This window comes from Simochromis diagramma, unplaced genomic scaffold (assembly GCF_900408965.1).
Source record: "Simochromis diagramma unplaced genomic scaffold, fSimDia1.1 OVJJ01000293.1, whole genome shotgun sequence".
Taxonomy (NCBI): Eukaryota; Metazoa; Chordata; class Actinopteri; order Cichliformes; family Cichlidae; genus Simochromis; species Simochromis diagramma.
Genome location: NW_024386801.1, coordinates 1,603,898 through 1,617,972, shown reverse-complemented (window position 1 = coordinate 1,617,972; position 14,075 = coordinate 1,603,898). Strand labels below are relative to the sequence as shown.

The following is a 14,075-nucleotide window of genomic DNA, read 5'->3' as shown; positions in this document are numbered from 1 at the left end:
AGGACCATGTCCAACTTTAGCTACTTCTACATAATTGAACGTGTTAAATGAGGCAGTGTGTAGATGGCTGATGTTTGGCTTTCTTATAGTATGTTTAATATTTTCAGTTACATTTGTTCTGAAAGATAATAAATAGGTGAATATAAGCAGGAACATTCACATCTTCCTGCTGCTTAAAACTGCACCAAGTGGCGTGGGAAATTTACTTCGTAGCTGTGACTGTAGGTCTAAGTAGTGGTGGAAGTTGGAATTCAAATTTAGTGTTTTTTTTGTTTTTTTTTAATGAAGCAGAGGCACAATGGAAAAGAATTAGCATCTTTACTTAAATGTGTCAAGATAAAACTTGTCTTTCCATCTTCTTCAAATTAGTCATACTACCCAGGAAGCTTCATAGGAAGTCTGAGTCACGAGCGCGACAACTCACTGAGGAGTCAGAACTTAGTCACCATAAGGAGCGCTGAAAGTAGTGATAGGTGGTATGGTGACATCACGTTTACTACCGCGGGGATCCGAAAACGGCATAGCCACAGAAACTTTTCTATCAAGTGGTGGGAGAAAGTGAACGCGAAGCAGAGGCTGTTATTCAAATCCGCAAATGTTTTCTACCTCCCATGGGGCTTCCCCTTCGATACGCCTGTTAATCTAACCCATCGTTATAGAGTAGCATAGTGGTACAGTACAGTGATAAGCACAGAGCAGGAGTGATCCAGTTTTTCCAGCCAGGCAGCCGGTAACAAGAGGACAGCCTGCTTTATTGGACTGGACAGGCTCTGGCATCCTGGGGGTGGCTGCTCAGCCCTGGCCTTTCACAGAGCTGCCCTTTTCATCCGCACGCGTTAAACGCTCTGCCGGAGCGGGGGAAAGAAGGGAGGGAGGATGTCGGAGAAAACGAAGGACAGAAAGGAGGAGAGAGAGATGGGGTAGTAGTGAGGAGGGGCGAGCCTGCAGCTGTGTGAAAAGTGCACGCTGCTCTTTCAAGATAAGCCATTTTTTTTTCTCTCCCTCTTTCTCTGTGCTGTTCCATAGATGCTCACCCTTGCCCCAAGCTCTTGTTCTGTTCATGTGAGCTGGAACTGAACGGTACAGATTAATCGGCTAGACCTGAACCGGAACCAACATTTATTTACCAGTTTTCACTCATAGATACAACACAACTCCCCTTCAAAGAAACTAGTCCTTTTCTTCTTCTTTTTTAAACCAGCCCCACCTCCTCTCTTTTTCCAGCCTGTATGATAGTGTGAACCTTGCCTGTTTCCTAGAAAGCGATGCTAGTTTGTACTGAAGCGTGCTGCGTTGGGTTTACAGTGCCAAGATTTGCAACTGAATTGGTTGAATCTAGCCACCCATAGAAATCTCAGTACAAAAGTGAAGCCCTGTGTTGGATTGTTATTTTTGACATGCAGCTAGTGCTTAATTCTGATTTAATAATCTTTCATGATTAAGATGCGTAAAAGGACAAATTTACTCGAGGTGTAGCTAACCCAGTAGAGTGACATCTAAAAATCAATACGGCAGAGATGAGTAAGGCCGCTCTACTGTTTAGCCCCCAGGCATTTAGCAGTTACCTGGACGACATCATCAGCTACCGCTGGGAGCTGGAAGAGGGGAAACCCAACCCACTTCGAGAGGGGCCCTTTGAGAGCTTACCCCCTCGCACTCAGGTGGAACTGCTGCACCGGCTGTGTGACTACCGTCTGGATGCTGCTGATGTCTTTGACCTGCTTAAGGTGACTAAAAGAATACATGTGATCATAATAATGTATTCACAATTTATTAAAGAGTTAAACATTCACTCAGTATTGAGTCAGTAATTGCACATAAAAGGTTCCATGCTCCATTGATGCTGCCGAGTTGTGTACGTGTGTACTGTTAAAGTTTGCTTTTTTGACAACATGATGAATGATTTCGTTCACCCAGCTGTTCAGCTTTAAAGCATAGTCAGATATATTTGTCACTGAGCAGCTGCCTCGTTTTACTTTGGCCTAAGAGTGCAAGATCTTAGTTTTACTGTTCTTTAAAAGTATATTTACTGCCATGAACTAAGGTGGAGTTATCATAATCTGAGGCTTTACCCCTGTACTGTCAATCGGTTTCTAATTTTTAAACCGTAAACTGCTATAATTCATGAACACTCTTAACAAGATATCGAAAGTACTTATTGTCAGCACATGATTCACGCCTCTGTACGATCAAAGAGCTAAAATGACATCACCCTCTGATGACACACTGCATATTATTTAAGAAATGTTATATCCCCACCCCCACCACCTCCAGGGCCTGGATGCAGACAGCCTGAGGGTGGAACCCCTGGGGCAGGATGGAAATGGAGCCCTCTACTGGTACTTTTACGGCACTCGCATGTACAAAGAAGAGCCAGTGACAAAGAAAGTAGGAAAACACAGGTAATGCTTCTTTTTCTGTCAACCACGAATGAATCATCTGCACTTAGCTGAATGTTGAAGTGTTCAGTTGAAATAAAATTTTACCACTTGTTTAGAGTCCTCTTAAGGGTTAATTTACTGCTTTTATTCCTACCTAAGCTGTACTTTTAACCTTTTTAACCTGCTATTTTTTTTTTTTTCCCAGTGATGAAACAACAGAACTAACATTACCGGAGAAAAAGAAACGTGGAAGACCACCAAAGAAGAGAAAGCTGGAAGATTCACCAAGGTAAACACAAACAAGAAAAACTTTGCTGTCAGTACTAACAGGGCAGAGACACAGACGTTTAGATTTGGGCATGTGCTGTGCAGATGAGCTCGTCTGTTTCCCGTGTGAAAACGATACTCGCCCAGGTTTTGATGATCTGGGTCTTCATGTCCTTTGCTCTCAGTCAGTTGTTGACTTGACCTTTATCCTACTGCTGGACCCAAAATGTAATAAATGATTAATGGAGTATTTCTTGAGCACACGCTCTCTAACCATATTCTCACCATGTGTGTAGCGAGGAATTTTAATTAATTCCAAAAAGTAGTTGTGGAGGATCCGCTCTTATACCGGAGTTACTTTTAAGCATGCCATTTTTTGTAGGGACTTCATGGCTTTATATTTCTTACAGTGAGGTGGAAAGTGATGTGCCAGAGGTGAAGACGGAACACGAATTGGAAGATCTTCCCCCAACCACAGGTAAAGAAACTTTGTGCTTTATATCCTGACAACATTTTTTTTCCCTTTGTTTGCATTTTTCCCTAGAATCAGTGGTCCGATGTTGTTTTTCCTTTCTTTCCTGTGCAGGCCGTAAGCGAGGCGCTTGGTCGCTGGTGTGTGATACAGAGGAGCAGTGGCTCAGTCTGGCAGAAAGCATCAAGGACAAAACCTCCCCACAGGATCGCCACCTCTACCGTGTCATTAGCCAAAACTTCCTGCCTGAGATCAGCAACATGATTGAGCACAAGGTCAGACACCAGAGACACCACCATCAGTCTCCATTACACCAGTATACAACGCCTTCTATGCGTCCTCTGTTTTTGATAGGCTGTAGATTCGTTAATATGAAAGCGATTATACACAGACTTTAATTTGTCCTCGTTTGTGTGACAAGTCGCAAGCGCCAGGGCGATTTTGATGAAATACCAGCTCATGAACGGCTAAATGAGACATCCCAAATGTGACAGTGATGACATTTGAATATGCAAATTGAATTTTATTGATGTACACTTGACTGCTGTCTTCTTTTCTTTCTTCCAGTTTCCTTAATCTAATCTCGGGTTTTAAGATTACTGATATTCCTTCATCTCAGTTCAGCTGCTTTTATCTTCTGGTTGTCTTACAATAGTTGTTTGTAGGACCTCTCGACTGTGCTACACAATAGGTGGAGTCGAGGAAAGCTGGTCCCTAGTCAGCTTTTTGGGATTGGTCATATGTCGGTTAAGGTATAATTGGTGTTGAGTGCTTTAATGGGAGATGATATGCACACTCTGCTCCAGCATGTCTAAGCCAGCACTGCTTTCTTTACTTTGCAAAGGAATTAATTTGAGTCACTGACGGCTGCAGCTAGTCGAGAAAACCTAGGTTCCTGTTTTGATCCCACCTGATTGCATAAAGATCAGTGGATGCTGTCTACTCCAGTGATGTATAACCATCCGTGGCTGTTGCTATAGGAACGATCCTTTTTCTGCCGTCATCAGCACTGAAGTCAAGAATCCTGAAGGCAGGTTAATGTCAGCCGAGAGGTCACTCAGTAATTGCAAATGGTTATGAATGAGTGAATTTGGTTGAGTCGTTCATCAGTCACACCCTCTGCTGTTCTACTTGTGCGCACATTTCTATGGCATTCAAAGTCTGTCTATAGCTTCTCTACATAATATAAGTAGAGCTGGATGAGGTGTTTTTGGCTTGTTGGTGTTTCCTCTGCGCCGCCGCACTCTGGACTTGAAGAGATGGCTCTCTGCCAAACGCGATCACAGTATGGGGTGAAAACTGATTAATTTAAATTTGCTCAAATAACAGATTCAATTAAAGGAATGCACATTCCCATAGTGAGCTTCTTATTTATAATATAGATCACACAGCAGGAGATCATATTAGGATGCTGTGCTTGGTAATTATATTAATTACACTGCCGCTGTGATGGTGTATAGATTCTGTGCTTGATTTGCTGCGTAGACCAAATTTATATTAGACAACCAGAAATGAAAGCTTTTCAGAAATAGTACATGTATACTTTTTCTGTTTGGTAGTCTGTGCTATGAAATGAAAAAGTTTTGTAAATACTTGTTTGCACTTTGAAATAACAGCAAAGGGGAAAGTGTCTGTGTGATATACAGCTTCTACAAGGCTGCATGTAGTACGTACATGTAGTTTGCAGCCTGCACTGTGATCTGTTTTGCATGGCCATTTTGTAGGATTGTTGGCTTAACCTGTGCTTGCTTGTCTTGCTCTCTCCCCAAGTATGTGTTAGTGCCTGATGTGTGGCTATAAATATCTCGGTGTTCACATGAGTGTCAGATATAGTGTGTATATTCTCCCAAATCTTCCACATGTCTCAGTCTGCTGTCATCAGCCATTTCACGGGGCACTGACAGCTGGCAGGAGCTCACCTTGGGGCAGAATGGAGACTCTTGAGTGACAGCTTTGCTGTGCTGCAGGATTCTGTCGACCTCTCTAAGTGGTGACACCAGAGGCACTCGATCATGTGTGTGCGTGTCGGATGATGGACTTGCGGTAATACGGGGAAGAATTGTGAAGCCTGGGGAGATGTCAGTGTTTCCCACTGAGGCGAGACAGAGGTGGCGCGGGGGCTCATGAGCACATGTGGACTGCCGCCCTGAACTTTTCTACACATTACCAGGCGGAGGCAAATGTGAGAACCCAATTGTTCAGTGTGATTGGCTGTAAGACGTCTGTAGCCTGCCAGCTCCCTGATACAGAGTCGGCGTGCTTTCTGATTGCGCCCATGTGATAGTTCCACAGCTAATTGTCCCATTGATTCATAGTGACCACGTGGGCTTGCGCTGCTACCTTGCTCACATCAGGTGAATCTTTTCCAGTAAGAGCATGTCTAAAGTGGACCCGTTGATAGGTACGTGTCATGATGGACCGCTTGAGACAACGGCAGACATGATCTTATTTTCATTTTTTATGAAAAGATGGTGTTTGAAAACATTATCTAGTTTTAGAAAGCACGTTAGGTTGTAAACATCTGTCTCCTTTAACAGTATTTTTTCATTTTAATCTTCTCCACAGTGGGCTCCTTCCTCATTTGTTTGCTTCCCTACCTGCACGCACAGACAGTCTGACTGACTTTGTTTATATAGCGGCAAATGCATATTTAGGACTCTCTACTTGTTATTTAGCAAGGTGTTACCTGTGCCAGGGTGGCAACCCTTAATAGTCCTACATCCTGGATGTACTCTGACATAAGCTGCAGGGGACAGTCCCTGATATAGACAGCATTTCAGAAACCACTTGGCGCTCTGTTGGCTGGTGTTTCCTTCCTTTTCTGTTTGCTCTAACTGGTTCTCTGACACGTCAGCGCTCATTAACCCTCCACGCTCTGTACTGTATATTTTGGATCAAGTTCCCTGCTCAAAAGTTGCCAGATGGGCTATTGTAGAACAGATTGTACACTACCACAAGCTAACAATAATATCACACAGGTTGTGATTTATTTTTTTGGTGCAAGTATGTTAATTTTTGATGCAACCTTCTTTTGGCCCCAAGCAGAGATGGAAGAGTAGGGAGCAAAGGTGAGAGAGTCACTTGGGGGATGGGAGAAATAAATCAATGACTTCGCTATAGTCACTGCTGCACCGCAACACCAGAGTGTCTGTCAGTGTGTTGGCTTTAGACAAAATGAATTACACAAACCGTATGTGATGTTTTAAAAGAAAGTTGCATTTGTGGACGAGAAAGCATTACAGACACAACAGTTTCCAGTTCACGAGTCCCTGTGTGTCATGAGAGGCATGAGGAGCAGAACCAAACTACATGTCTTTTATTTCAGGAGCGTGAGCAGAAGCAGAAGCTGCTGGACCCAAACCCAGTTCGCGTTTCCCAGCGGTTCTCTCAAAATCACATAAAACACGAGGAGAGGGTGAGTGTTTGTCTGTGCTATGCTTTTTAGGTAGTGTTACACACCTAACAATGTCGGAATAAGCTGTGCCGATTTATTTAGCAATACAACGGGCATGTCATCCACTAATCTGGTTTTTAGTGCAAGACATTCCAGCACAGTACATGTTTGCACACGCACTGTGTACATTTATTCTCTCTGCTGTATATGTTGGTTTAGGGCCTGATTGTTTCTGTCTTTTATGTACAGAAACGTGTAGTTTTCTATACATCTAGCTTTCCTGGTGTGAGAGAAGAGTAGACTAATAGACTTTGTGGGTGTGTGTGCATCCAGGACAATCTCAAGGCCGGAATGGAGGAGGAGGAGGAGAAGAAAAAAGATGAAGAGCTGGACAGGCAGGTCCTGCTGGCCGAGCAGAGACGAGAAGAGGAAAGGCTTCTGCAGGAAGAACGGCAGAGAGAGAAGCTAGAGAAGATCAAAGCTGTGGAGGGTAAGATGGTTACCGAAATAGATGGAACACAAGTAGCACACTGCCAAGATGTTGTTTGTGTTTAAAAGAAGTTTGAAAAATCTCTTTCCAAGAATTTTAGTATATGCAGAAAGTTGTAAGATATTAAGAAGCAGCAGTAATTTCACATTCTCTCATCAGTCATGTATCAGCAGCAGGTAGGAGGCTCTGTCAAGGGCAGAATGTATCATGAAGGGCACTCCCCACACAGGCTTTCACATCTTCTTTGCCGTGCTTTGGCTCTCACCAGCTGAAAAATCTGCAGTAGCATAGCAGCATTTGAAGCCTTGAGATTTATGTATAGTACACAGACACTGTGAAAGGGAATGCTCAGGGCCTTTAATCACAGGATCACTCCTCTTCTTCTCTGATGTCATCTGTCAAGGGTTAATGAACTGCTGATTGTGCTTCAGTAGAGGAGCCTCATTATTGTATTATAGATGAACAGCAGGACCTGGCCTACACTCTGTGTATTGCATATGTGGAATCCTCCTTCAAACATCTTTAATCCAAACGGCAGGGGGGCTGCCAGGCCTCTGTGCCTTTCATGTTGAAAGATAAAGCGGTTATGCATATGCACTCTCTGTGCTCTGTTCTGCTCTTTTGATCAACTTGGCCTAAGAAAAGATGGCCGATGAATCGTTCTCCTTCACTTATCTGAGCTGCTGCTGCTGCGTGTCACATCTGAGGCCTGGTTTTCATCAATGCTCCCGAGAGTCTCAATAGACATCAATTTATACTGTAACTGTAGGGTCTGAATAAGCAATCAAACATTGTTTACCTGCACCCTGAGACCGGCGTTTTTCATTATTTGTGATTTTAATTGCCCCCTGTGTTCACGATTTTCCGTTAGAGCGTGCAAAAAGGCGTAAGATGCGAGAAGAAAAGGCCTGGCTGCTGTCTCAAGGAAAAGATCTACCACCTGAACTCCTGAATCTGGAGCCATCCTCTCCCGTCCAGAGAACACGCAAGAATAAAGAATTGTAGGAAGTTGTTCACATTTAGTTTCAGATTCACTATCTGCTTTAGCGACTCATGATTGCTGTTATTTTAGCCCGTCTAACATGCCGTATGTTCAACATTTCAGCTATGAAATTGATGATGACTACACTGCTCTTTATAAAGGTATGCCTGCAGAATTATTACCTGTTGCTATGTTTACATGTATGTACCTGTCACATGACAATTCACGTCATCTGGGCAGATGTGTGGTAGTGTAAACGGGAAGCAGAAGTTGGCTGCTTATAGAAAGTATGTAAAAAGAAGAACAGCTATTGCAGAAAGTAAGACCAGCGGTTTCTTTTCCTTAGTTGACAATGAAGTGGAACTGTTACTCAAAGCAACACACAAGTAACAGCTGGTCTTTGTGTAAAGAGAATGGCTCTGACCCATCAGGGCAAAGATGCAAAATCTCTTTGGTGTCTGACGCTGGAGCTTTATCAGTGGATTTGAGGTGATGCCTGCGGGGATTGAGCTGTGCTCCTTAACTGTACCTGAGCAGTTTTAGTCTTTGTAGGAATACCAGGGCCTTAGATTTACCAGCAGCATATCCTCAACAGAGAAACAACACTGCTACACAATAATTAATGTTATCCACTTCAAATGCTGGCAGTTTTAAGGTATTAATTGTGGTTCGGCTTACATGTTTCATGCTTTTTACTCCTCGTCATAACACACCATTGTAATGGCAAACAAGCAGGAATAAGCCACAAACTGTATACGAGTTTAGTGATGCCGTTGGTTGATATTTATTTTTGTTTTTAGAACCAATGTCGGGGTCTGTGGCATTATTTCCAAAAGTCTTACATCTTCCCTTTCCATACTAAATCCGGTTGCTGGGTTTAAAACATGTCGATGTAAATTTACAGTCACTCGGATGAATGTCTGTTCTACTCTGTTCTTCAGTGCTTGAAGCCCTGAAAGCCCATAAAGATTCTTGGCCTTTCTTGGAGCCCGTTGATGACTCCTATGCTCCCAATTATCATGAGATCATCCAGGTACAGAATACTGTTGTTGTTTTTACAAATGTGTGACATTGGCTTCATGTTTGTATCAGTATACAAACATGTATCAGTATATAAAGTTTATTGATTCATAATTTTAATTGCTTTATTTTTATTGTCGTTCTAATCATTTCAGACTCCTATGGACCTATCCACAATTGAGAGAAAGCTCAATAACGGGGAGTATGTCGCTAAGGAGGAGTTTGCTTCCGACGTGAAGCTGATGTTTGAAAACTGTGTCGAGTACAATGGAGAAGACAGCGGTAAATTAAGCATTCTAAACCATTTTTTAAATAACTTTGTTAAAGGCATCAAAATCCGTTGCGTTATGGATGCATTTTGAAAAAAAGAATTTCATATGTACATTGAGACGCAGGGGGTGAGAGTGGGAGAGATCGCAGAAGAAAGGGGGGCGGTCTCAGTACTGTGTTGGGGCCGGGGCCGGGGCAGCCTTGACAGTGATTAATGAGGAGTGATTGAGTTGTGCTCGAGTGCTCTGGGGGATTCAAGTCCTGCAGTGCCAGAGAAACATTCCAGCCCCTAAGCCCCCTGTCTGGAGCCATCCATCCAACTGAATACTCTCCTCAGGGAATAGGGGGAGGTGAGTGGTGAGGAGGCCCAGGGTGGGGCAAGAGTAGAGGGAAGGGGTTGAAGGAGCAAGGGTCAAACTTGCGCCCTCTGACTTGGTCAGCTGGTTAGCACTGGGCCAGGACAAGACAGGATTTTTGTGCTCTGTTGGTATGTGTCTCACCTAATGGTCACTTCATGAGTGGCTATTTGTGGGAGTGACTGTGCATGTAAATGAAGCGTTATTCTTTGAGTATATGAGTAGATGCTATAGACATGTGATGTATGTTTGTTCCTTTGCTGAAGATGTGCGTTTATGTAAAAAAAAAAAAAAAAGCAAAAGAATCGCTGATGTTGGTGTCTTCCTGTCCTCAGAATACACTATCATGGCCGAGTCTCTGGAGCGTTGTTTTAGCCGAGCCTTATTAAAACATTTTCCATCTGAGGATGGTGACACGGACGAAGAGTTCCACATCAGTCGAGAAGACAAGGAGCGCAAAGAAAGAAAACGCAACCGTAACAGCAAAGCTTTCGGGCCTGAAAGTTTGATCAGGGCTACTGAGCAAGTACAACGTAAGCGAAGCTCACAAAAGGGCAAAAGTAGCGCAACTTCAGAGGAGGATGCCAGGCTGGCACGGCTGCATCCTCATTGGGCTAACGGCCCCCCTCACCCGCACAGCTTGCCTCCAGGCCAGCAGCATATCCGGGAAGGAGATATCAGGGGGTTATACCACCCAGGGCAACAGGTATCCACAGACAAGACTTTAATCCTTTTTTTTAATATATTTATTTATTGGGAGTCTTAATTCCTGTTTGAAATGCAAGAGGGGAAAAATATAATAAATTCTTTATTTTAACAGCTCCGTCAGCCTGGTCCCCCTGGGCCTCATGGTCCACACATGTATGCCCAAAGAATGGCCATGGATCCCCGCTTTGCCTACCAGGTTCACTTTTCCAGACAAGGAGACCCCAACTTAAACCAGTTGCCTCACAACTTTAACATTCAGGTATGCTTGACCTATTACACACAACCAACCACCTAATTGTGTGTATGATGCATCTTGATGCTGTTATAACAGACAAAGCCAGATATTTCATATTTTATTTTCCTTTTTTCCTCCAAGCAACGCATGATTGAGCCACACCACATGGGTCCTAGGTATCCAGTGGGTCCAGATCCAAACCAGCAGCACTCGTACATGGGTCCGACTCATGGCCCATGCTTAGGACCACGTCCCATGACCCTACAGCCTGGAGCTCCTCCTGAAGCCAGCATCTACCCATCCCACCACCGTCCAGAGGGCCACACTGTGCATCCTATGGGGAACAGGTTCTCAGGCCCGGAAGGATCAACTCAGCACAACTACCCAGGCTTGAGACCTGCTGGCATGCCACTACCTACTATGTGGAGCGGTATGAATCAACAGGGGCAGGAGAGGCCCAGCGGCATGTCTATTCAAGACCCAAACATGGTGAACCAGCGCAACTTTAGTTATGGTGGAATCCCCCCACCTGTGGGTCATAAACCGTGGCCAGAAGCTGCCGGATATCCCAACCATCCTTCCAATGCCCAGTTTCAAATGACTGCAGCAGCCAGCTCCCCTGGGCTCATGTCTGCACGTCCCACTGTGCCCCACTCAGACTCCTCCGGCAGGACACGCTTGGCTTCCATGCTGGAAAGCCCAGAGATGCTGGCCCTGCAGCAGCTGTCAGCCTCTTCTGGACCCCCCGCTGGTGCCCCTCATCAGCACACAGGCAACTTTCAGCAGCCTGGGCCCCCATCAAGAATTGGCAGCATCCCAGCTCACCCCTCTCAGCAGCTTCCCCCTGCCCCTGAGGTTCAGCTGCTGCATCCTGCTAGAGACAAAGGCCCAGATAGACAGCCTCCCCAGCAGACAAACTTGCACCCCAAAGGTAAACCTGACCTTCTCGTGCTGTATTTCACCAGTCTGCGTGATAGAGCACTAGACTCTAGTGTCTCATTTGTTAATCAGCACAGCCCCCATCTTCTGTCAAGTACTTCTTACAATTTGACTTTAATTATTTCTCACAGTAAGCAGCAAATTGAATATTCATCAGTTTGGTTACATTTTTGCTGATATCTTTGAAAATATAAAAGAGATTACATGTCATCATTTCAGCCTCACGGGGACACCTTTAAATGTTTCTATAACCTAATTGTAAAGAAATGGAACAGAACATTTTTTAAAATTTGATTTGTATTGTGCTTCTTTTGGATAAGTGGCATAAAACGGGGACAACGCGTGCATTGTACTTCTAGTCATAGTAGAACAGTCTAACCTGCAACATTGTTTTCTCCTGTACGTTAACAGGCACAACGTCGGAGAACAAGATGGCTGCCAGTAACATTTCCGAAGAAGCTCCATCACACAAAAACATGTTTCCAGTTAACCAAGAGAGCCCATCCAACCCTAGCCCCACAAGGCAATACTGTGGGCTTGCGGATAAAATGCAGAGCCCCCCAGCCCCAACCTTGGCCAGGTCAGAAGAGAATCCTTCTGGATCAGCGGCCGCACAGAGTTCAGCTGAAAGCCAGTTAGATAGTCAGGGACACTCTGCCAGTGAAAGTAATGGTACCATTCCTGTTTCATCCCATCCCAACTCGAGTAACACTGATCCTGCTCTACACAATCCCCCACAGCATAAACCAAACAGTCCACAGCCAAATGCTCCAAGCCTTGCACTTCTTCCTCAGAACTTCCCACCACTGGATGTTGCAGCAGCTCGAAATTCCACTCAGCAAATGCCAGACAACTTAAAACTCGCAGATGGTGTAAATCAGGAAGGCAAACCCCAGCAAGCCATTCAAAAACACGAGCAACCTGAGGCGGGCGGCACCTCTCCTGAAAGCCACCCTCAGAGCTCTCCTCAGCCACTGAACCAGAACACACAGCAACACAATTCTCTGCTAACCTCTCATCATGTCCCCCAAAGCATCTCACCACACTGCACTACACAAAGCAGTCCCATGCATGGGATGCCACACGGCGCTACTCAAGGAGCCCAGCCTGGACCCCCACACCCAGCCCCTCTGACCTCTTTGCCACCCAGCCATCCTGCCCCTCTATTACCCTCTCAGCCCAGTCCAGCTGATCTCGGAGATCAAAGGCCTAGCGAGCCTACGAGGCTGGACACGAGAAGCACTGCCATGTCTCCACAGCACACCAGGATGACGTCAAGTGTTTATAAACACCCGGCTTTTAGTCCAAATCGCCATCAAACTCAGTTGGTGGGTAGTAATGTGGGAATACAGGCTCAAAGCGGGCCATCAGATGGGCACAATCCAGCCGTACCTCCTCACTCGCAAGGCCCAGAAAATTCAACTATGAGTACTTACGGCATGGGGAACCCTCCACTTCCACACTACAACCGGGCTAATATGAATAGGTCCATACCTCCGTCTGCTCACCACCCATATCATAACCAGTCCATTAATGCTCTCCACAATCTTGCTCCCAACACCAACTACCAGCAACAGCAGGGAGGGTCAACCTACCCCTACCACGTGCCAGGTCAACCGCACCCTCATGGTCATGGCAATGTGTACCCACCTCATCAGTATCAGCAGCAGCAGCGCTACTATGCCCAACCCCATCCCCAAACTCAGGCCCATAACCAAGCCACGGGCAGAGGGGGTTACCCTCCAGAGGAGTGGCATCGGCCTCATTATCAGTCTCACCAGGCAATGCCACACAATGCCTACTTACCTGTAGCCAGTGCCAGAGCTAATGGTCAGCTAAAGGAGAGCAGTGTCTCACCGCTGGGGTCTGAAGGCTCCAGCGGTACAAGTTTGGTTTCCCCAGGCCCAATGCCAGAAACAGGGACTCATCCTGGAGGCACAGAGGAAGGGAAGTGTGAAAACCAGCAAGCTGGTGGAGGCAGCAGCATTAATGGCAGTCCAGCAAAGCGGCCCCACAATGAGGGCTCAGAGCAACCTGAAAGCCCAAAAGAAATCCTGGACCTTGACAGCCATAATGCTGCTGCTCAACGCCGTAGCATGCAGCATCCACATGCGTCTGTGGCGCACATGACGTCCGGTTTTGTGTACGACCCTCGAGCCTTACATCCAGGAATGCAGCAAGGTGTCGTCCATCATATGATGTCCCAGGCCCGTGGAGCTGGAAATGGATCCCCTTACGCTGGCCAACCATACCCTGATCCACGACACTATGCTGCTCAAAGACCCCACTCACACCTGATGGAAGCTCTGCAGCGGCCCCAGCAGCTTCCCTATTCCCCTGGCCAAACACGCATGGTCATGTACAGACACCCCCGACCTGGGGGGCACTTTCAGGGCATGATGATTCAGCAGCGAGGTGTGGGACCAGAACGCTTCATGCATCCAGGGTAAATTCTTACAAAGTTTATATTGTCAGTGGGTATTTGACTGTTGTTAATTGTGATGGCTTAAATATGTTCTGTTTATTACCTGATATATTTATGTCAAAACAAAATGTGAAAA

At 45.5% G+C, this 14,075-nt stretch overlaps 1 protein-coding gene across 2 annotated transcripts in view; it reads left to right on the top strand.

The window, feature by feature from the left end:
* LOC120729451 (cat eye syndrome critical region protein 2) overlaps window positions 1-14,075 on the top strand; it is a 34,554-nt gene that overhangs the window by 17,277 nt on the left and 3,202 nt on the right. For both annotated transcript variants that reach the window (XM_040025007.1, XM_040025006.1), the window contains exons 3-17: window positions 1,544-1,727; window positions 2,275-2,402; window positions 2,587-2,670; window positions 3,059-3,126; window positions 3,235-3,395; window positions 6,446-6,535; window positions 6,848-7,004; window positions 7,876-8,005; window positions 8,110-8,147; window positions 8,928-9,019; window positions 9,162-9,288; window positions 9,968-10,338; window positions 10,453-10,599; window positions 10,717-11,506; window positions 11,926-13,960. In XM_040025007.1, coding sequence (XP_039880941.1) covers window positions 2,359-2,402; window positions 2,587-2,670; window positions 3,059-3,126; window positions 3,235-3,395; window positions 6,446-6,535; window positions 6,848-7,004; window positions 7,876-8,005; window positions 8,110-8,147; window positions 8,928-9,019; window positions 9,162-9,288; window positions 9,968-10,338; window positions 10,453-10,599; window positions 10,717-11,506; window positions 11,926-13,960 — 4,334 coding nt within the window. In that variant the 5' untranslated portion in view covers window positions 1,544-1,727; window positions 2,275-2,358. The remainder of the gene's footprint in view (window positions 1-1,543; window positions 1,728-2,274; window positions 2,403-2,586; window positions 2,671-3,058; window positions 3,127-3,234; window positions 3,396-6,445; window positions 6,536-6,847; window positions 7,005-7,875; window positions 8,006-8,109; window positions 8,148-8,927; window positions 9,020-9,161; window positions 9,289-9,967; window positions 10,339-10,452; window positions 10,600-10,716; window positions 11,507-11,925; window positions 13,961-14,075) is intronic.